Here is a 24,272-nt window from a genome sequence, read left to right as displayed (position 1 = left end):
GTTGGCCATTTGAGAGCTTAGAAGTCTTCTGAAGAGAACAAATAGCATCGCCAAACAGTGCCAAAGGCTTCACAGCTGCCTTGAAATAAGTCAGTTCCTACCACTAGAAATTTGAGAAAGCTCTAAAGAACTGGAAAATGAAGTAGAATACAGTAAATACAGGTTCATTCTGCCAGCAATATGAGCTAAGACCATTACAATTACCTAGCTTGTGCAACCCAGAGTTGGTTTACCAGCAAGTCTCTGCTTAAAATGAAATTTTTAATCATAAAATACTGCCCTCCCCTTTGAGGGCTTGCCTCCAATAAAGACAAGTATGACATTTAAGAGATCTTACCTTGTTTGACCTACTCTATGGCATCGATCCTCTGCTTGCTTGTCATTGTATGGGTTGCAATCAATGTCATGAAGAATAACAACATTTGCTGAGGTCAGATTAATTCCCAAGCCACCAGCTTTGGTTGACAGGAGGAATACAAATATACCCATATCTGTATTGAACTGATCTATTAGATGTATCCTACAGAACACAAGAACATATGTATCAGGCCTTAGAGAAAACAACATTCAGGCTCCAGAGACGAACAGAGAAGTTAGGATGGCGATGTTTTGAAAAGGAGGACTGTGGCTTTGCAAAGCAATGCAGAAGTGCAGACTTCAGGCAGAAAGAAAATGGGTACTGACAGTCCTCAGCAGTGACCAGAGAAACATACTTCTGGAGTGACAGATAGAAAGCAAAGAATGAAGTGAGACTTGGAAAACGATTTTGGATTATCACCACAAGATAAAAGGAACATGTTGATGGAGGAGGGAGGACTGAAGTACATGAAACAGATTTAACGGGGAGGAAAAAAAAAAATTAACAACCTCATGACTGTGTTCTGTACTAACTGCATGTACAAAGGAAAGGGAAGTGGAAACTTCAGCTGCAAAGAGGAATACCACAGCAAGAACTACAGCTTTTGAAAAGAAGGAAGAGTATCTCAAAAAGTATGGAACAGGCAATAGCAGAAAACCGGCACAGATCAAATATGCTAAAAGAATTACATTTTCAGCTGTGAAAGAGAGAGTATGTGGTTTGCCCCAGAAAAATAAAGGGGCTTACCTGTCTGTTAAGAGAGAGATACTACACTTTGAAGGAATGCCTACAGGCAAGGTTTTGTTGTGTTGTGCTAACACAAGCAGATCACAAACACACACATGGACTGCATAAGATGCAAGTTTTCCATTTGGGTGTGGTAGAGATGATAATCCAATGAGCTGAACTTACTTTTCAGCCTCATCCTTACTTAGGCCGTCTGAAAGCCAACACTGAATCCCTACTATAATCAATTCCCAGTGACCATAATATTCTATGCACTGGAAAACAAAAATTAGGGTCTTCGGTCACCTCCCCTCTCCATACACACACCCATTTCTTCTCTCAGCTCCAGCAAGGAAGTCACATACCTCTCAGAAATCTGTGTTTTTCCATCCAACCTAATATACCTAAGTTGCCGATGCTTTAGGAGAACTTCCAAGATATCCAGCATCATAGTAAACTGGCTAAACAATACAACTCTGTCACCCTGGAAATGAAAAAGCAAAATAAATGTTTAGAAATACGCCAATTCAAAATGACTAACTAGACAGATGCTTTAWTGGTAAAAATAATTTTAATTTTTATCTGACTGATTTTAATTAGATTCGATTTTTCTGAACTCAAAAACTAAGCCAGACTTCACAAAGTCAAGCCTGACTTTCAGTGAAGACAAGATGTCCAATATTTCTGCTGCTTTGTCCTACTTTTTTATTCAATGTCACAAAGTTTTCATTATTCTGTATGCAGGTGACTCAAGCAATCTAGTAATCACAAGTTAAATGCATAAATGACAGATCTACTCCACCCATAAGCATCAACAAAACAAGCCTCCTCAAAAACTGTGGAATTTAAGTTATTTTTCATAGCATAGCACAGTGGCACCCTGCTGTCTGAAATAAATGAACAAATGATAACTTGAAGTGCAGCACACACTTGCGTAAATTCAGGATCTTACTCTGAAGTATTATCCTACATGTTAATTTGTAAAGTATGCCAGTTTGTACCTATGACTCAGTAGTGACATCTCATGCTTTCCATACAATAGCTCAACACATGTAGTTGGGCTTTTAACATAGCACAGTCTTATTCAACTGCCAAAAGAAAGTTACACTCACAAAGATCATCAGCTGTGAAGACAATACTATCCTCCTTACACTAAGAAAATAGCGTTAACCCAGGATGAATATTCTAAAACTTAGAAAAATAGTAAAGTTAATTTCAATTGTGTAACTTCATTGTGTATAAAATGAAGTTTACAGGCAGGATTTTGCATTAAAAGCAGTAAGTATTGCTACGTAATATTGCACATGCACTAAACCACATTGTAATATTCCACAAAAAAGCAACTGTGTTGCATATACAGCTATTTGCTAACAGATATTAATTTGATCAGTTATTTACAGCCAGCAATTAGATAGACAGGACAAGAAGTTTTGACCAACTATTTGTAGTACAAACCTTCTCTTTAAGGTCAGAGAGGATGCGTTCCAGCGTTCTAAATTTTCCAGAATCCAAAATCTGATCCATGTCTAATTTGAAGTCACTGACATGAGAATATTGCTTACAAAGCAAATGCAGCTCGAAATCTGTCATTACTGACATATCTTCAAAGATAAGGTCAGGGTTAGCATCGCAATGTGTGGGTTCCTATTAGCAAAAATAAAGGGAAATCATGCAATACATAATCCTGCTAACAAGACAAGAAAATAAACATACAAGTACATCCAAAATTTCTGGGAAAAAAAAACAAAACCAGACACACACACACCAAAAAAAAGAAGTAGCACAATTAGACACTGACAAATGCCAGAGCGCGGCGCATGCAAGCAACAAAAGATGAACTCTGCAACCCCAGGTTTATAGGAGATAGTAGAGGATCAATGTTACGTCACAATTCAGCTTTTACAAGAACTTGTGCTACCAAAAACTAAGTATATGTTCTACCTCCACAGCCATTACCTAGGACCCATCAAGCCCTATGGCCTTTACCCCTGTATCAGACCTCTTCCCCTGAAGACACATTCCCTAAAAGGGAGGTCCAATCCTTGGATAGATGGTAGAAGACATGGGAAGCCCAGCCCAAGATGTAGGGTGGGTAGAGGGATGTCATGCCTGGAAGAAAGAGGAAAAGAAAAGCCACATCTGGAGAGTACGATGGTATGAGTAGGAACAAAAAAGGGACAAAAATCCTTCATAAACCAATGTGAGACTTCTTCCCTTCCCCCCAGCTGTACTTCAACATAAATGACTGGCTTTATTTTTAACAAAACTATAGATGTTCAAAGCCAGCTGTAACTTTTGCAAAGCACCTGCCACATGTTCAGATCTTGTTTTTTCGTACTTTAGAAAGAAGCAACATCTTTCCCCAAACTCCACAGGCATTAGCACAAGCCAAACTAGGAAAAAATCCTCAGTAGTTTCATACTTACGCCTTCCCTATTTTAGTTCTGTACAGTCCAGATTTCTTATCCTTCAGAAAATACTAGTAAACTCAGCTGCCCTCCTAAGCTGTTTTCATAAGCGTTTCAGTTTTAAATATTGGGGTGGATGGAACAGCTGTTAAGGGGAGGCTAACGAAAAGGAGATGACTGCAGTCCCAGAACTGTTCTTTCTATTCTAATATCTGATATAAAACCAGCATGTTACACATATACAGAGCTTGATTAGAGCGTTGGATAGATGCAACAGAGAAATAAAAAGCAGCAACAATGAATTAAGTTTTGCAAGGACACACTTTTGACCAAAAAACTGACAATAAAAAACTTAAGTTACATCAAAAATTTTAAGAAATGGCAGGCTGCTTTTGAATCTTATCACCTTACCTTGAGCATAAGTGCGGACATTGTCCTGAGCTTGTCAGTTGTGTAATACTGACGATGCAAGAGAGGGTGATTAGCCATTTTTCTAAGTTGCATCATCACATTTCCCATATCAGAGTTTTTCTCTGTAAACAAAGAAATAAGGTGTATTCAGAAATAGTATGTGGACATATGTATTTGATACTACTTTACCTCTCAAGAGAACCCTATTTATAAAGATGGAATTTGACATTTCACCTATTACCTGAACTTCTGAAAAATTCTCAGAAAGGATACAGTCAATGAATACATTTCTACAGAGCAAAGGCTTTATAGTTACATTCCATGCAAGTCTAGACATTAAGAAATATTCAGCAAGAGGAAACGAGATGGTCATGTACCATTACTGTTAATAGTTTTCTTTAACTTGTTCAAGAGGTCACAGTATAGCTGCTCCTGTTTCTCAGACATGGCACATAATTCAATGAGATCTTTTTTGGGAGGTAGTTGTTTAAGGACCTGGCAAGATAAAAAGAAAGGGGGAACATGTAAAAACTGTATTGTAGTGAGCAGTCAGTAATACTGTACTGCCTAACAAGTCAGGTTTTAAGCTATTCTACACATTCTTCCCTCCCCAACTCCCTTCAGTGGTTGCCAACTGAAAATCAGAATTAGCAGTTCTACTTACAAATTCAGAACTCATTCTGGATTTTTCATCAGCAAAAAACCAAGAACAATCAATGAAGTAACATGATCCGCACACTTCAAAACTGCACAAGAACCCCAATACTTGGAACCTACTCTCCTGATAACCAGAGAATTCTTTTGAAACTGCTGACTACTAAACGTGCAAGTAGTACAGTAAAATACAGAAACATTTGTCCAATTAAACAGCATCAGCAATAAGTTTTTCCCATTCTTACACACGAGCAATTCTAAACAGAAACATTCAAACACTTTTTTGGACTTTAAAGAGAAAAGGAAACATTCCTACAATCGCAAAAATAATTTCAAAAACACACTTCTAGTTGTGCATATGCACAGATACATGCATGCACATTCACTGCCTTGTTCCTTGGGGGGGGGAAGCAGGGGAAGAGGGGAATCACATTACTATGAAATCAGGCACATTTTTGTGGTTAATGTAGAACATCTCTCAGTTGAGGTCTACTTATCAGTGCACCAAATCATCTTTCAAAGATGCAAAAAGCCAGTAAATAATGAGCCTCAAAACCCAAAGCCACAGCAGCAGGTCAAGTTTTCACTTGAAAACTCCTGCGTGATGAAAAGTAGCTGAAGTATGATTTATAGTTGGGGGGAGGCAACAGCAGGCTCAGAGTGAAGCGGATTCACTGGATGCAAGCTAGGGAGAAAGCAGTACAATGATACCAAGCTCTTGCAGGTTTCTTGATCTTCCTAGACAAACTCTCTCTGAAGAAATCTGGCATATTTATCATGAGTCTCGCATATTATCAGGCTTATTGATACTATCAAACACTACTTTAGAGAAAATATTACCTCATCTTTTACTCTTCTCAAGATGAATGGTTTTATTATCTGCTTTGCATGTGCAATCCTCTCCTTTTCATATATACTCTGTTCTTCAGCACTCTTCTATGGAAAATATTGCAAAAATTCAGTTAGGGAGTGCAATTTTCCAGCTGTAATGACACTACCTTAACTATGCTAACTTGAAGGGAAAAGAAAAAGAAAAAAAAGAGCCAGAACAGACAGATCTAATAGTATCATTAGTATTCTGGAATATCCTATTATGACACATTTTTACCTGAAAGGGATTATTTCATTGTTTCATATTCTAGATTTTCATAATCATATTGCCTGTTTCCATAAGATGCCAATAAAACAAAAGTTATGCAGTAATAGGAGTGTTACAGCAGAAAAAACATTTTCAGGAAGAGAATACATAATACTTACTGTTTTTGAAGAGAACATCCTTCGGATTTCACTCGTGCTACTACTAAACATATGCGGCATGACAAAATTCAAGAGAGACATCAATTCCAACAGATTATTTTGAACCGGAGTTCCTGTTAGCAGTAAGCGATTCTTTGCCTATTTGTCCAAAGTGGAAAACAGCAGCGAGAAACACTAGTTAAAAAGGTTAAAAAGGAATACTGGGGGAAACAACACACCTCATGGAGTACTGAGAAATTGCCTCTGTTTAATTTTAGTAATAAAACTTCCAACTTTTTAAAGTTAAAATATACTTAAATCTAACGGAATAATTTCCTGGTGAAGCCAACAAAATGGTTTAGGGATCTATGGGGAACTGAGCACATATCTGTTTAAGAATATTTAAACAGCCTAACCCATATGTAAGAAAATTGTCTCTAGCTGTATCAGGGTAGTGGTTTTTTTCTGTTGTTTTTTTAAATTAGTGCCAGTTGTTGCTCCCATGTCACATCTTTTGTAATGTCATACAGTACTTTATGCCCAAGTTTTGAATCACAAGTACAAGCCATGTTTTAATGGCCAAAAGACGGCCAAAAGCCCTTAAAAGGGCTTTTACTGAAAATATAATCTTGAAAAATAAGTTGTAATAATTTAAGCGGCAAGTGTATTATTACTGTAGTAATACTACAATGCTAAATCAAAATAATTAGAAGAAGATCCTGACTCAAATTTTCCCTTTTTCAAAATGCTGCTGACTCGGGTCTAAAATGCCCATTTTCCATGACAATTTCTGTTTCTCAAAAAATGAGGTTTCAAATTTAGCCCAAGTTTAGCAAGCTTCATAAGCATTTTTGGCCAACTGCTTAGTAGTTAATGACTGCATATGAGTTAAGCTTAACAGATTACTCTGGATAAGCAATGAGATTTGTCTGCTGAAACTACTACTTATGGATTGGTTCTCCAGTATTTGAGTTTGCCCAACACTAGAAACAAAATATTAAAATTGTAAAATATTTCAACAAGCTAGAAGAGAATAATATTTTAAAGCTACCTTTTCTTGAAAAGTCCTGCCAGAACACTTCCTTAAATACTACAACACTTCAGCACAAGTCAACTGAGTTTTCTGAATAGCAATTTTTACAATTTTTATTGCAGGATAATACTTGAAAACTGCTTAATACTGAAAATGAACCGTAGAGTTGTAACGATGCTGTAGGAAGTTAATTACGTTTCTTTGCAAACTCATCTCCTCAGAACAGTACCCAAAGTAGGATCCATTCCTAAAACCACAGTAACGCTTACATCCACTGACATTCTGTAATTTCGGGAACCCCCCCCCACATAGGAACTTTACAATTAGTATTCCTTCTTCCCCCAGCCCGTAACTACAAAAGGACAAAATCGGAGCCCCTCCGCTTTCCAGACCTCCCTCCCTAACCCCCAAACCCCAATAACTAATCCTCTTACATTAATTGTCATAAGGTGCTGGTAGCGTACAGAGCTCATATTCTTTAGCATATGACCTTCATCAAAAATTGCATAGTTAAGTTTCAACCTGCGAAACAGACTTCGATCATCTGAACTGCTAATTGCACAGTTATACCTGTCAGAGGAATATATCAGAAAAGACATTAAAAACAAGTTTAACACAAACGTACTGCTGTCACAGTATTTGTAAAAGCTATATAAAGAAACTGCAGATGCCCTAAGTAACACTACCTAGAAGTAATCAACTGTAACAGTTTACTGCTGGCAAGTAATTACAGTTCACTTAATAAGCCAATACTCTCCACAATCCTCTCCAAAAACCTGTACAAACCTATTACAAAGAATGTACAGTATAGTATTAATGCTACAGCATTAACAAAAATCTTATTATCATTACTTGAAGACAAAAATAAGTCCCCTTCTCATCCTACCAAATTCTAAACATTATTTGTTAGTTACTCTTCTTCTGAATTTCAAGAGGCAAAAGGAAGACAGGTCAGAATGCTTTACACATTTGCATCATTAAAATGATACTGAAAAGARTAATTCCACAGGTTTTGATTCTTGTCAAACAAGACAAGAAGAACAAAACAAACCTCATGCTCTTTGGTGAAATTCAAATATTAGAAAACTATCAAATTTTATATCACCACCAGAGGTCAGTAGAAGTTAACTAAATTTCACTTGTTATTTTAGTTGCTGTACTTACGTGGTTACAATCACATTGAAATCTACAACTTTATTATTAATGTCCACCCTGAGATGCTTCCGATCTTCTTGGGATCCTATGAAAGCACAAAACAAGATCAGTAAAAATTGTTAATAAACAAAAAAAAAAGTTAAAGAGAGTATACAAAAAGTATAGAAAATATTTGACATTAAGTATCTGTATTTAAGCAATTATCTTAAAACACTGCTTCTTGAGCAATTAACTTTTTTAGGCTGAACAAGCAACCAACCGTATTACTGGATTCATTTCTAGATTTCATCCTCACCATAATAGAAAAGGACATTCAGTTCAGGACACCACAGATTAACTTCTCTTATCCAGTTATCTACAAAAAACACATCAAAAAACACCTCAATCAGCTACGCACTATTATGTCTTACGTAACTTCAAACATAGTAACAGATTCCAGCTTTCTTCAGCATTAAACCAAAAATCTGATTTAAAACGCAAATCCCTCAAAACCCTCCTGAAGGTTAAGAAACATCTTTCTAAACTCTTAAAATTTTATAAGATTTAGGGAAATAAAAGAACCAATAACTGACAGAGCAGGAACCGTTAGACCCCAAAGATGTAGCTGTCAGAAGGCTTCAAAAGTTTAGTTTGGCAATTCAAAATAAACAAATCCTTCTTAAGTGACTGCTGTTACTGCTTACAAGCTTACACTTTAAAATTCTAGTCAAATGGAACCCGCCAGGCTTACGATAACCATCTTACTGTGTCTAAAATACAAGAGCTTAATACAATGCTTAACTTCTCAGCATAATTTCTTCCTTGCACACTGATTCCTCAAAAAGCAATCAGTTAATTTCTAACTATTTTCATTTAGAAATGTTTCATCTAGAGATACAATGCTCTTGGAAACTGGCCAAGAAGTTTCATAACTGGATCATTCCAGATGTGCAGCCATCAAAAGTAGCCGCTGATAATTTTTTACCAGTTCAAAGTGAGATGTGCATGACAGTACATGGTGTGCAAAGGTTAGTCTCCAATGAACACGAAAGMTGACTGCAAACCATGGCAGAAGGGTGGTTTTTGTTACTGGCACTTGACCTATGCCCAGGGCTGACCCAGCCTGTGGAYGAAGCAACCCCTCCAGAAGGGCTTGAGGAAAGCCAGGCCCCAGGTAGACTGCAATTTCCAGGCTTTACCTGCTTGACAGTACTGAATAAGTGTCGTGGGCCAGCCTGCTATGGTTCATGAGCCTCTACAACTAACTTCTCTCACACACGCACTCCATCATTATATGCCTCGGGTGTAAACAAAAAGCATTTTAAAAAGTTACTTAAAAGAAGATTCTAGTGGATTCTAAAAGCACACTGAAAGTGCCAATTTAAAACAGACGCTGAACAATCAAGCTTTTCTGACTTGTTAGAAGACATTTTTGAAACCCAAATAGGTACTTGATATTAAGAAGAATATTTTCATTTTAATTAAATTTTCTATTTTCTCTGTTATAATCATTCAACAAAAACAAGTTTTACTCTAGAGAAAACTAGTTTCTACTAAAATTCATCAGCTTTGCCAATATAAATTTTACTCCACAATAATCCTCCTGCTTCAGACYGAGGTCTCTAAATAATGAAAACACCATCAGCCTCATCATTTTAGCATAYTGCTCTGTTTTGAAAGAGATTCTGTGTAGCAAAGGGGTGGGGGGGGAGGATTGAGCATTTTGAATGCAATAAAACCTATCCCTAAGCACAGCCTGAAGACCAGGAATTACAGCCAATATTAAGTAAGTAAAAGACTACTTTGCTAACAAATTCAGATTATAACAAGCTTTTTTTTTGTGACACATATACAGCATATTATATGAAAAAAAAAGTGTTAGGTCTAATTAATTCAGGACAAAGCATGCCTCCCGTATGGTTTGCATTCCAATTCAAATCAYCTAAGGACCTGAATACCACCATAAGAAAATTAGGTTTTCTTTCATGAAAACTTTCTTTGTTTGACAATCTGTCCTTTTTTTTTTTTTTTAACCAAATAATTGCAAAGCTTGTAACTTACCTAACGTTGAAGCTGGCACAACTATCAAGTGGGGACCTTTATTGCCCTCTTGGTAGAGATATGCCAGAAATGCAATAGCTTGAATTGTTTTTCCTAAGCCCTAGGAGAAAACAAATCCATTTAAACATAATTTACAGTCTCTAGAACATAGTAGTGCTTTGTACTCATGAGCCGATTACCATGTAGTCGATGTTAACTACCTGTTTACAGATCTGCATAGAAAAATTGTTCTGTTAAATTAAAGCATAACAATATCGTTTTACAGAAGTCAATGTCTTAAGTATAACAGTAGTCAAATTCTTAATTATCTCTTCAGCTCTGCATCAGAGCATGAAGGATTAATCTATTTATGAAATTTTTCRTTTTAGTTTAAGTCCCTTCCTCTCACCTTCTTCAAAACTCACCTCCCTGAAACTGTGATGCAGACAAATGCTTATTTGAAAACTCACTGCTTCTTTCCATTTGAGCCAATTGTGCAAAGGATATTTCAGCTATTTCTGAAGTGGAATGTAATATGGAAATCAGATTTGTTTGCAATAAGCCTGCATTTCCCCCGAAACTCATTTTCTTGTCTTTTGTATCATGGATTTATAACTTTATTTTAGCTATCACACACACACAAAAAGGCATTTCTTACAAACAAGAGAAAGAGGGAAGCTGAGAAACACTAAGTCTTAGTGAAGTAGGCCAATCTATTAATCCATGGTTTGTCACAAGACAGACAGTAGTTAGGATTACAAGCAACTGATGCTCAGAACCCACAACCTTTTCTCCCAAACCCTTTCAAAAGCAGAGGGAAAGATATTGTCAACAGATGGTCAAAGTGTTGGAGGGGCAGAAGAGGTTTCTACTGCTTTATTTTCTCTGTACAGTTAACTACCTGGTTTGAAAGCAATGGATAGGTAGAAGGGGCTCGTTGCAAGTAAGCGCTGGAAAAACAGAATATATTCTGGTTATGGGCAAGTAGATTCAAAAATGAAGGGTTCACGGATAATCTGTCATGGTACAAATGGATTCCATCACATCAAGAGACACCACCTGACTTGCAGTTATCAGTGACCATGAATCCTAGGCTCTTAGCAGAGTAGATGCTGAAGTCTGAAAAACTAAAAGAACTACTGCTTTCCAAATGAATTTGCGTTCCACKGTACTGGATGAACCTTAAGTTTCACAAAACCTCATTTTACATCTAACATACAGTAAATGACTAGTCCTAGGAAGGAATGACTAGTCCCCCTCAAAAGCAGTTTTATACTCACCATTTCATCAGCCAAAATACCATTCAAGCCATGTTTATGCAGAAGTGCTAACCAGTTCAGTCCAATCTTCTGATATGGCTTGAGTTCCAAACTATTAGAAAATAAACAGTTTACCATGTTTCATTTGTTTGTTTCTCCATGAAACACAACTGTATATTTATCTTTATCACTGAACGGCAAGTTTAAAAATTTCTGTATTTTAATCCACTCCAGACCACCTAGTGAACTGAAGACCACCTCAACATTTATTTAATCAGTCATCTGAATTCCAAAGAGCACCTCTGAATTTCTTTAGTTTACCTCAATCCTCACATATATTAAAAYGACCAAAACAAACACTAGAATAAATTCTTCTTTTAAGCTTTAAATCAGTGATCCAAAGACAATTACATATAATGACTAATTTCTAAAAATGCATAAAAAAATTAAGCAACATTTAGCAGCTGCATTATACACTAGTTGTACTGGCAAACAAAAACCCAAACATACACAATCCTCAAAACACACTTACTCACCTACCTCAGCATTTTTGCCAAAGAAGGAATCCCACTGATCAGCTCCCTCCAAATAGGTCCCTTTTCCTCTTTGTTTCTGTTCTAACACAGCTTAACATCCTTTTCCTATTTACCACTAATAATCATACAAAGCCTAACTCAGGTGCTATTCTGGCCATTCCACTTTTTTTCTATGCTTATGGCTTTTTTTTCCCCTCCCCTGACCAGTGCTCTTTTTACTCCTCCTAAGCTCTCTGCTTATCCCCAATATCCTTTTGGATATTATTACCAATTGCTCATCTGAAATTAATCCTTACCTCCAATACTTTCCCCCCCGCCCAATGTACGTCCCACTGGATGCAGAATTCTGGATCATTTTGTACATCCGAAATCTCTGAATGAGGTCTTCAGTCCAGCTGATAACTTGTTAAAGTTTGTTCAGATTCACTGCAGTTTGGCACCTTTGAAGTAAAAGGTCCTTCCCTACAAGGGCAGCTTTGTTTGGTCTTTTGTTTAAAATAGTAAGTTGACAACTCATGATCTCATCCCTCAAGGATGGCTTCTACATTCACCAAGAACTACAGCAAGTAAAACTAAGCACCAAGTGCTGCAGAGCACCTTCTGTGTTCTTATGATTCTCACCCAACTTTCCTAACACAGTTAAAAGTTTGTTGAATTCCCTCAAGCATTGCACATGCATYGCTGCCTAAAATCACTGAGAGCTGTTTAGTACTGAACACCTAAAGCTCTGCTTTCAAAGGTGTTAAGTTTTGAAAATCCTGGCCCTCAAACACACCTCCTTATCTGACACTTTTTTACATATCAAAAAGTGCTAAGATACCTCTGATTCAAAATGGAGGGTTGCTCTATGTTCCATCCACATTCTCCATCTTCAGTGATCTTGGTTACTTGTTTTGTCAGCTTATTTGAAATGTCTTCACATTTATTCATAAGTTTTAGAACCACATCCCTCTCTTTCAGCAGTATCTTGCAGTTCCATACTATGTCTTCTGATAAGCCAGTAGTTTTAGTCATTTTTGTAAACTGCAAAATAATTAAAACAAACAAAAAGAAAAAAACCACTGTGAACACTGATACTAGACAGGGAAGTAGCAGAGCGATTACTCCTGGTTGGCAACCCTTGGCATCGTGCCAGTCATCTTTCAAATCACAAACCTTTATAAAAATCATACCGCCATCAACAAAGACCTTTTGTTTTGTTCCTTCTGCTTTCAGTAAGTTTTTCCTAATTCTATTAAAAATTGCAGGAGAGCAAAAAGAGCAAAAACATCTCAGCACTTTCTTGTACCCGCAACAAGTAGTGAAAACCAAAGTGCTTTGTGCAACTGCTATTCTTCCCCCTCTGCCCAGGTAAACCTGCAGCTTACCAAGGACTGAAACAGAATAGCTCTGGCTAAATCATTATCTGTTCGTCTGCCTCCTGGCAAACAAAGCAGAGAAGTAGAGAGTGGAATAGGAAAAGTTAATAGCTATTATCAGATATAGCTTTCAAATTTCCRTGCCTATCAAATATTAGTGTTGCTTGCTAGCTATTCTATACGGCACGTATTGGCTTTCATTCTGGGAACTGGATGCCTGAGCGCTACTTTCAGTCCCTAACCTGTATATATCCCTCTGTAAGAGGGTGCAAGGAAGAAAAACCGGGTCAGACACGCTTGCTCTACGCTTCACTTGTCAGTCGTCTTAAGCTCTTATTGTGCCTCTAACGTTTAACAGAAGGATTTCTGCAGGGAAGGAAAGAAAGGAATTGCGTATTTTGAAGCCTGTTACAGTAAGGGAGCTACTACGAAAATCTGCAACTGCTGCAGGCAGCAAGTAATTTCTTTTAATAACAGCAGCAGCATCCTAAGCTCCTCTCAAAACTTCAAATATTTGCTACTTACTTGGCCTATTAAAATCCTGTGTGAAGACCGCACTGAAGATCATCACTCTACAGTTCCTTGCACTGTACACAATCTTAAAAAGTAAATGACCCCCCTCCACACACACACCCTTCTCTGAAGAATTTCCAGTGTAAAATATAGGAGCATGAAATGCTTCGGGGAGGCACGGGCAGAGTGCAAAGTAAGCTGTTAAGGCAGGGTCCACTAGTGGAACAAAACCACAAAAGGAAGAAAAAACCCTGTACTATCATTAAATCTCCTCTTAAGCAACCCCTACTAAATAATAAAGATATAAGATGTGAGCATAATCCAGGGAACAAAACAAACTACCATGTCAAGAAGGCTATTAAAAATAGAACGTTTGCCTAAAAAGGAAATAAAACAGTTCAAAGAAAACTGACCTATTTTAGTAGGAATACAGGAGTCTCTATGTTGCTCTGTATCTATCAAGCGCTCAGCTGTACTAGGGCCCAGTTCTAACTGTACCACAAACAGAACATTTTGCCTAGACTTGGACAGAGTGAAAAAAAATTAAGATTTCAGGGGAAAAAAGCAACCACCTTTCACAAGACTATGTCAGGCTTTTTGCAGTCAAGTATTGACACGTCCAAAATATCAACAAGAATTGGCTCATCTTTTCCAATTCTTCACATTTCAGCTTTAGAGATTTTCTTTGCCAAGATGTGATTCGCCTAATCTTTTTTCTTGCAGTGAACTCTATCTCCTGCGAAGTTTATGAAAAGCAAAGTTGCATAAATTATCTACCAGGTCATTAGCACATGCCAATGTATTTTCATGGTTAGCACCACCCCTCTGACATGTTTTAGCACCATGCAGTCTCTCCATTTCTTTTGTACATGCGTGTTTAAAGTCAGTACTATCCTCACTCTAAAGAGGAACGAACTAAGGTAAAAATAAACACATTTTTWAAGTATCATAGCAAACAAGTTGTCAGAGAACAAGTCAAAATATCAGAATCCTGATTTAAATGCAAACTAATCTAACATCAGCCCTYAACTCCTGAGTGCACCTGGCTAACCAGGTTGGAAAGACACCAGTGTTTGCAGCCAAAAGCACATAGATGAGCCACATGGAYAGTGCATATTCAGCAACATATCACTTCCTTAGGCAGCAAGCAGGTATTCTTTATATCTAGATAGAGTATAGATCTTTAAGTGATATAACTGCTCTGTCACCTTGACCTCTAATCCTACTCAACACATTTTCCCAGCTTGACCGTGGCTAACTTCACTTGCCGCTTTGCACTCTGAGTTTGCCACCAGAAGTTGTCTTGATACAGAAGCAACAGAGGTTGCTTCAGTTACTCCTGCTAGAAGATGCAATAATCACCTATCACATGTTCAATTTTTATTTATTTATCTTTTAATAATGAATCCGTGTCACAAACCTTTCCATATCTTAAATTGTTTGGACAGGATTTTTCTAAAAGGTCTTGATCTGTTTTAGATTGCAAGAATTCCTACCCACGAGGCTCATTCACGCAACCTTGTGTTCACAATGGACAAGAAAGGGGAGAAATCAAGGTGCCAGTGGTGGACCAGCATGTGACACTATGTCACTGCCTTTAAGGCAAACACACATTTCCTTTCCTTCAAAGTTTTTTGCTCCCCCCTTTTTAAACTATAAAGCATTATTAATTTTCGACCCAGAAACCTTACTTCCATCACCTGCTGCTCAAGTCCACAAAAGTTATTTTACGTTTGTTTCTCTAAACTTCATGTCTTTGCTACATTATAGAAATTGATATTCTTTGTTTTACAGACAACAAGCCAGAAGTTGCATCACATGAAATTCATAAAGACTAGTTTGCTGTTCAGTTAATAAGTGGGACCAACAATCGGCTCTCTTCTCTGCTGCTTATTTCCCTCTTCACTTTAACCTTCAGCGCCTTCACCTGAAAATTTCTCAAACACTGAACGAACGGCTTCTAATCTCCACTTTCCCGTTCCTTCTCTCAAACTCATGCCATTCAGGCCCACCGACTTCTCTTGGACTCCCTGCAGGGCCATCTGCAGAAAGGGCAAAAATCTTCTAATAAATTTATCGTTACAGTAGCTGGTGCCCCACTTACGATCATAGTATCTTTATGCACAAAATTATTTCACTACAAAGGGCAGATATCTGCCATTTATTTGTTAAAACGGAAGCAATTTCCACTCAGATTTTCCTGAATTTTAATCAGGTATCTTAAAGTTTAACGGAAGCCTTAACTAGAAAGAATATATCCTCCTAGAATTCATTCCCTAAGAAAGAAAGGATCATACAATGCAATTATTACATGTTATTACACCATATGGCAGAGTAAGAGCTGATGCTTTGTTCATTTGAGCTGTACCAGTAGGGTGTGCTTTGACTCCAAAAATTCCAGTAGTAGGGATGCCCTCTACTGACAGTCCGTACAGTTACGGTTTTCAGTTTTTGTTTTTGTTTTTTTTTGGGGGGGTGGGGGGGTTTTTGTTCGCTTTATACAAAACCCAGAAAGTTTACAAACACCCCTAAGTTAAATCAGGTTAAGGCCCACATGTCAATACTTGCAAACAAGTTTCCTAAGCAGACACCTTTAAATAAAACAAGTTATAAAGAACATGACTTTTAGTGAGAGATTAAAAATTTCGACATTTGTCTGAATGCCTAAAGCTTTGGCTGGCATGAACAGAAGTCCTATAATCTATAAATAAAGGCATGGAGAATGAAGCCATCTGTTATTAAAAAACAGTATTATTTCATGTCAGCTTGTTAGCATTATTCTCCAAGTTACAACAAGAAAAAGTTTCAGCCATTGTTTCACAGGTGGAAAAAACAAGATGCTACTGCGTCACGCAGAATACAAAGTAGACCCTCAGGTGGCCCTTGGGTTACTAGGGTCCCCGACTACCCTACGTAGGGATTATTCATGCATTTTCTAAATTACAACCAAAAGTTTGAGACCATCATGTCTCTGACCCCTTGGACAACTGACTGAACGCCAGAGGCTTCCACAGTCCTTGAGGAAACGTCCCCTGGAGTCTCGAGTTACAGCAGCGCCCAAAGCTGAATAACCCCAGCACAGTCTACTCGGTTTCACTTCACAATAATTCAAAGTCGTTTAGGATTTCACTTTATTGTCTCAAGGTGAAAAACAGCCTCAACCTCAATAAACAAGCCCAAATTCCATTTTAACCAGTTTCTATTTCTAACCCAATGCATTTGCTGCTTCCGTTCACTTTGTTTCAGGGTAAGACTTTTGGGGGTTTTTTTTGTTAGTTTGTTTTTTTGTAGGAATTTATACATACACAGACAAACAAAATGAAAGAATAATTGAGCAGAAGCTCCCTCCCTCTTGAGTTGTATTTCTCTTAGCTCATACTATTGCACTATAAGAACGTGGTGGAAAAGCAAGTCCATCTTTTACACTTCTGTTCTCACATTCCCCTTAAACTGACAAACTAAACATGTGCTACATCAAAGTCTCCACATAGTACTTTACATCCTCAGTTTAACTTGCATGCACTCCTTGAGTATTTTTCAATTTTTTTTWAAATTATAGACACTGTTTGACATAAAGTCTGAAATACTAGAAGAGATTATCTCTATTTTGTAATAGAGATAATACTGTGAAGGAGAGTAACAAGACAATATAGCAAAATCTCAGGCACATACAGTCCTATGCTAAAAAAATTCAAGTAGTTACACTTATAGCACTTTAAAATAAGGAATTAAATAGTGTTACACTCCTTCTAGTTAATGCCTTTGCACTCACAAAAAGCACCATAAAATTCCATATCACACACACAACCAAGGAACATGAGATTTGCCCCAAAATTCAAAAGCTCAGCAATGCTCCTTCTGGCATTTTTGGTCAGTCTTTAGTCTTTTTCTTGTAAGTGCACATTGAACACAGAGCTATTTTTGGTTATATGATCACGTTTGCAACCTGTTTTTCCTGAGGAAATGAAGCTTAGATTTGCTGTTTCCAACACTATCCAATTTCAACAGCTTGGAAGATGGAGAGGCATTTAAATATAATTAATTGCCAACAAGATTCTGGGGGGAGGAAGGGGATGGAGGAAAGCTGGGGGGTGCAGAAGGATGCCTCCACCAAAGACAGAAGCTGTGCAGCAGGAAGCCTTCGTGCATTCAGCGCAACAGCAGCCACCATCAGCTGGCACGCACACAGCTGCCGGCAGGCGACACGTGCGCGAGGGTGTCACAACCGTCTCCCAAAGGAAATGGGAGGGGAACGTGGAAAACTCAAGTAGGAAGCAGTCTACAAGAGAGGGACAATTCTGTAACAGCCAGCAGTTTATTAATGCCAAGGCTCATTTTTTTAAATCCCAAGAGCTGGGACAGCACAGAACAGGCCGACACGTTGAACCCGCCGTTGTGCGGCGCCCCTCCGCTCCGTCCACCCCGAGGCGGTCGGCGCTCCTCGCCTTATAGTCCCAAACTCCCCGCAGGGGCGCGCTGCTCCTTGCGGACTTCTCCTCTGACATCACCCGCCGCCAAATCCCTTCCCTTATTTTAAGCCGCTGCTTTTGTCTTCTCTGCTCACCCGGCCCCCTCGTTCTCGTCACGCAATGCTTCTGCATCACACGCACGTCAGGCTAACCTTTCCAAACCCTTCCAATTTTCTGTGGTCAGAAAACAACGGGCCATTTTAAGTTGTGAATACAATGAGTAYCAAAGGACTCAAATACACTCTTTATTAGAGCACACACCTAATGTGTTTCGCTAGCTAGTACTGTCATTGCTCGTATTTCACAACATATTCTGAAAGAAGAGGTCACAAGTACTTCACCATAAAGAAGCATCAGTTCTGTGAACAAAAGAAACATACCCTAAAGCCTCACGGAAATTCCCAAGAAATACTTATGCAAGCTAGTATTTGATAGAAAGTACTGCCAGTCATCTGTCACGCTAAAAACTACATACAGCTAGATAAAAATCACTCTCCTCAAAGATATAGTTGACCTACAGCAGAGGCATTTATAAATTGCCAAAATAATTCATACTCGTGAGCAAGGGCATTTTTAGCTTTCTCCAACTCATCTGAGAACCTTGTTCATTAACTGTCTTCTGTGCATTTTAAGTGTCACTAGATCAAGTTAAACATCTGCCTTAAACGTCTGTTCTAAAGAAAGCCCAGAAAGTTTCACGTATTCTTAATAATTTCAAAAATTTGAGTTTTGTTTCAATCCACCTGAAGAAAAAGTCTTAGTCCAACTTATAAAAAAGTCTTCCAGAAAAAGGCACTTTAAGTTTCCCTAGAATAAGCCATTCAATTCACAATGAAGTAGGCTTCCCTACTACCCATTCTTAACATACATTTCTAAAAAGCTCTGATTCTGAGATTCTGAATTTAGGAAGCTCTTAGTAGTTTCCATGAACCTTAAAATTAATGTAGTTAGTCTTAACGGCAGCCTGAAAGCCCTAAGATCTTCCTCAATTCTTCTACTAATGGACAAGCAGTAACAGCTTTACATTATGTTACAAAAGAAATAATTAGCGTAAAAGTGTGCTTTAAAACTAAGCCAATTTCTTTAATGCTAAAAAAGAATCAACTCTCTACATTGTTCTAACACTTTAACTGATTAATTAGTAGGAAAAATTCTGGGTCACTGACTTGCTGGATCTTTTAAAAATAATTAAATCCACACTGATATTAAACATCTGCTAAATTATATCGCAAACTACTACTACTCCAGGCAAGTATTCACAGTACTAAGTAAACATGTGGTTGCTGACAACAGCAATCTTTCTCTCAAAGATTTTGAATGCAGACAGGCCCATGCAACTTATTTTCTGTTAAATATTTTACACAGAGAAAAAGAGAACAGCAGCCCTGTAGCAAATATTTCTGCAAAGAATTAAGCTCAGGCAAAGCCCAACAAGTTGAGAAAGGGATTGCTTTATGGCAGATGTTCTATGAGAAGCCAAAGGCTTGGGGCAAAACGGATTTCTTCTGCTGCATATCTGTATTTTTTTTTTTTTTTTCCTTTCTCCTCCTTCCCTCCCCAAGGATCTTCCTCATCTCCCCCCCACCCCTTGCAACACGGCATACAAAGATCATTTGGTTTTCTTAAAAATCTGTCTAGTATCTCTTGTTGTTATGTGCTAAAGCACTCTAAACAACAAGTTTAAAATCATAACACTTCACAAACACATGTAAAAAAAGACATTTATTTTGTCCCGAAAAAATACAAGTGCATCTTGTATACTTCAGTGGGGGTGGTTTCAGAACACTTACTAATGAAAAAAAACCCTAGCAATTACTCTTAAAAAGGGCCTACATACAGCTATTGTTTTAAAACCCAAAGCAGTAACAAATTAAACCAAGAAAATCTTCAGTTATGTACTTCAAGTTTCATATCAGAATGTTGTTCATACCAGGTCCAATGTCTTTCAGTTAGCTGAAACACATGAAACGTGAAGGAAACAAACACACCACGTGAAACATCTGAAAGCAACATCCCAGTGATAGTACATAATCTACTTACCAGTAGTTACTGTTTTCCCCCTCTGTTGTGGATTGTGGTTTATAGCCTTCTGATGCGTTACCTTTTATTAATAAAAACACAGCAGCTCGCCCCACTATAAAATGGCTGCATTGCTTAGCTAGCAAAACCATGCTAGAGACTTAGTTGCAGTATATATACACACACACACACACATATATATATATATATATGGAAAAAAAAAAAAAAGACAACAACTCTTTCTTCTATGGAGAAACTGAAAATATYCAAGCTGGCATCTTCAATCATGGAGCTACCCCGGAAGCTGCTGCTGCTATTAAAGTAGCTGCAGTAAAAGTTCTGCCACATTCTTGTCTTCTGCATGGTTTTTCAGCAAAAACAGATCGCAGCAGGCTAGCAAACAACCCCTTCCTAAATGAAAGCTCTAATTTCTTCTTCTGCAGTGAAATCAACCAAGTTTCTAGGCTAAGGAGTGAGTGACAGTAATGTCAGCCAATCAGCTTGAGTTTTTCAGGAAAATCACCCCTTAATTCATTCAAAATTAGGTCATATGACACTATTTGAAATGCTATTGGCTTACAATGAATATAGTATTTTAGCCTAATCAGGATAAGGCCACCCATCTATGCCTCTCTAGACTGAAGACACCTTGACTCTRTGCAAACTGGGGATATTAAAACAAGAATGCAGGCTTACCAGAGCTTCCCAACTATTAAAGGGCCGGAGCGCTATTATCTTCTGAGCCTTTTTCTGAGAACACTGGGGAATCAAAGTGAGTTCACTCGCGGAAGCATCTTGCAGGAAGTTAAGGATTTTAGCTTTGTAACCATCCTCCATCACTTCATCACTGCTGCTGTAGTCCTCATCAAGAGAGCTGCCGCCTTCCGAAGCCGAGTCGTCCTCAGAATCCTCTATTTCTCTTTTAGTGTTCCAAAGGCTTTTTTTGCCTTTGTCCTTTTTCCTAAAACCATTCTGCTCTTTCACGGAAGATTTCTGTTTCAGCTTCACTTTATTCTCATCACTTCTGCTGTTTTTGGAGACTTCGTTCCAATTAGAAACTTCACTTTTGGAAGGATATTCCATATCTATACGTGTAACATAGAAAAAGTAACAAGTTCAGTGCATACACCTTAAGGACAAACTAGAACTCACTTGCTTTCCAAAACAAAAGCATATACAGACAAAAAACAATTTCAGTATCTGATGCACAAAATTGTTTCTTCACTGTAAAATGTTATAAGCAATGTTTTGGCATTTTCTCCACTGCGTCTAACTTTGTATTTGCAGTAGACGTCCTCAAAAGTAGGTGTTACTAAGACAAAAAGAGGAACAAACACCGTGAAAGTCTGTTTAAAGCATGAAAATAGCAACTGTAAGACGAACAATGCTAGTTTGCATGCTGCTCAAAAAGCATAATACTTTAACTAACTGTCTCAAAATACAAAAGACCAACTTCATGCAATATGCATGAACTGAAGAAACTTTGAGGTGGAGCAGCCTTGAGCGTTCAAGAATTCTCCTACGTGGTTTGCATGTGATACTGGTCCCCCATATATCCCAAAATATAAACTTTTTTTTTTTTTTTTTACACCATGTTATTGCCTCTCAGTACAGCATTAAGGGTGGGACAACAAAAGCATGCACCTGCTAAGTAGCTGGAGGAACTAGGCATTTCCAGCTGAGTAAGCACAGGTATTCAGAACCCTAATGCTTTAAGGTAATATAGCTATTGCTTAACAGAATGTGGACAAGTCATTTTGAAAAGCCACTTGCATGTTCTTCTTCTYTGGATCTCCCTTGCAATGCTTTCTCTTCCTCCCAGTCCTGGCTTCCTGTTGATGGATTGTAACCCCCAAGTCTACCTCCCCAATGCTCAGAAGGAGCAGGGGTAAGAAAGGAACTTCATGCGTGACCCACATAGTGGCAGGTACCTCTACGTGAGAAGAATACAGTTAAGAATACTATCCTAACCCAAGGATACTTACATTTGATACAGCAAACCATATATATGGCTGTCAGATGCGTACCACATTAAGTAGTAAGCTACTCTTCACTAGGACTTGCAGATTTACATGGAATCACAGTTCTCATACCCTATCACATTCAATTTACTGGTATTTATATACTGGTTGCAGTATTGAAGGCCCATTTTTAATATTTCTCTATCCTAGAAGATGTTTCAAGGGTAAAATAGCTTATGTCACATCACCTACAAAGTTATTTTAAATTACTGATTTACAAGTTACTCAAGTTAAGAAAACACACACTTATTTTTAACCAATCAGGAAGAGAGTAGGTCTCCCAGCTTCAGCACATTTCAGAATGTATTTTATCATATACTCATAGATAATTACAACTTTTTATGTTAGTCTATCTTTAGCACAGGAAAAATATTTATCTCTGCTTCCAAGGGGGGGGGGGGCAGGAAATCAAGACGTTGAAAATGAAGAAAAACCCAATTTCCTTCTTCTGCCTTCCCCTAATGACTATTTTCAAGTATTGCTACAGGTTTCTAGGCATAGTACTGTCAGGACTGTCATCACTAGATGTAAAAAAGACTTATACTGGAAATCTGTTTTATCTTGGGATAAATGGACTATAAATCTGTCTTTACCCTCATGGTCTTCTGCAAATACTCTCAGGGCCTCCAGAGCTTCATGAAAGACCCAGTTATGTTCTTGAAGCACATCTCTCAGTTCCTAATAAAAAATAAGAAGTTTTGTTTTCTGGTAAGATAAGTAAAAATTACATTTTTAAAGYCAGATGTTTCAGAAGAAAAGAAATACAAAGGGGAAAACTTTGGTTTATCCTTGCACACAGTTTAGGCGGACCTGCATTCCATCTTTCAAAAGGGTAAGAACAGACATAAACAAGCTTTGCTTCCAATAGTACAGTATTAAAAGGCCCTGACCAGGTGCTGAGCATCTTCAGCTGCTAAACCAACCAAGGAACACACTAACTTCTAATCATGCTGGGGGCAGGGGGTGTGTGGGTGTGGGGATTAACAATACAAGCAAATTTATTAGGAAAGAAAATGATGCTTCTGGAATCTCCCAGGAGAAAATGACTGACTATATCTGAAAAATTTTCCCCACACATTTTTATAATAGGTCATCAAATTTGACTATGCCAGGCTTGCCACAGGACCAAAAACTAGAACAAGAAGTTTTATATAGTCTCAGTGGCATCCAGCAGCTTTCAGTTCAAGGCAAACTGCATTCCCAGAGCACTAACAGTGGAGACCTACCTACCCTAAGTTCTTCCTGAATGTGCTGCTGGTATAGTCCTAATGAAATGGTCCTTAGGACAACTACAAATTTCTTATGAGGTCAAAATCACATTTGTCCTCAGGAGATGTGACAGCTCACCTCCTTATCCAGATCAGGGAATGTGTTTTGGAGCTTCTTTACAAGCATCTCTTTCTTCTCCCATTCTTTTGGGGATTCTGATCCATCCTGCTATGTTTAGGGGGAAAAAAAAAAATCTATTTAGATTTAATGTGAATTACCAGCACAGAAACAGAAAAAAAATCAAATCTAACACTGCTTACCTTTGAACAGCCACTCTAAGTAAAAAAAGCACTTAAGGCAAATCAAAGTTGCAGGAATAATTCCTCGCACRTAATCAATGCTCAAAGTAAGACTAAATCTCCACTAATGGAAGACTAGCATTCGTTACCCGATAGGCACACACAGTGTGAAATTACATGCCAAAAATAGATAATAGATCCTTCTGAAGGTTTGGTTCTTCAAAATAAAATTAAATTTGGTAGCGATTCTGGATGTTTGTTATCCTTCTAACTGAAAGCTGATTTTGTTATTTTATTCGAGTTCTGGATAACATAACACACAACACTGTCATAAAGAAGGCAGCGCGGTTAACATTCAGGAGGTAAAGTCAGTTAAGTTAGATTACCAAGTGCACAGTATTTAATCCACCAGAGTCTATAAACATGTCAGTTGGTATGTTTATGTGAAGATTTATGTGCAAAAGTCCACAAATACCGTGCTACAGCACCATCGTGTTATACCAAAGCCTGACAAAGAGTTTTCATCAACATTAGCTTCACTACAGCTACTGTTAGTCTGCAGAAAGGGAGGTTTCTTACAAGTGCCAGA

At 37.9% G+C, this 24,272-nt stretch overlaps 1 protein-coding gene across 3 annotated transcripts in view; it reads right to left on the bottom strand.

The window, feature by feature from the left end:
• Positions 1-24,272, bottom strand: part of SMARCAD1 (SWI/SNF-related, matrix-associated actin-dependent regulator of chromatin, subfamily a, containing DEAD/H box 1) — a 36,013-nt gene that overhangs the window by 1,416 nt on the left and 10,325 nt on the right. For 2 of the 3 annotated variants that reach the window (XM_026084200.1, XM_026084201.1), the window contains 16 exons: positions 23,523-23,612; positions 22,769-22,853; positions 20,851-21,239; positions 12,616-12,818; positions 11,281-11,371; positions 10,022-10,121; positions 8,277-8,336; positions 7,991-8,066; positions 7,261-7,396; positions 5,815-5,952; positions 5,398-5,493; positions 4,281-4,398; positions 3,904-4,025; positions 2,540-2,728; positions 1,450-1,568; positions 338-520 (listed from right to left, as the gene is read on the bottom strand). In XM_026084200.1, coding sequence (XP_025939985.1) covers positions 338-520; positions 1,450-1,568; positions 2,540-2,728; positions 3,904-4,025; positions 4,281-4,398; positions 5,398-5,493; positions 5,815-5,952; positions 7,261-7,396; positions 7,991-8,066; positions 8,277-8,336; positions 10,022-10,121; positions 11,281-11,371; positions 12,616-12,818; positions 20,851-21,239; positions 22,769-22,853; positions 23,523-23,570 — 2,153 coding nt within the window. In that variant the 5' untranslated portion in view covers positions 23,571-23,612. The remainder of the gene's footprint in view (positions 1-337; positions 521-1,449; positions 1,569-2,539; positions 2,729-3,903; positions 4,026-4,280; positions 4,399-5,397; positions 5,494-5,814; positions 5,953-7,260; positions 7,397-7,990; positions 8,067-8,276; positions 8,337-10,021; positions 10,122-11,280; positions 11,372-12,615; positions 12,819-20,850; positions 21,240-22,768; positions 22,854-23,522; positions 23,613-24,272) is intronic. The other variant, XM_026084199.1, reaches the window with a different exon arrangement.

The sequence above is a fragment of the Apteryx rowi genome, unplaced genomic scaffold (genome assembly GCF_003343035.1).
Source record: "Apteryx rowi isolate R43461 unplaced genomic scaffold, aptRow1 scaffold_63, whole genome shotgun sequence".
In the NCBI taxonomy this organism is placed as follows: domain Eukaryota; kingdom Metazoa; phylum Chordata; class Aves; order Apterygiformes; family Apterygidae; genus Apteryx; species Apteryx rowi.
Note: the sequence above shows the minus strand (reverse complement) of the source record. Positions and strands in the feature narration are given on the sequence as shown.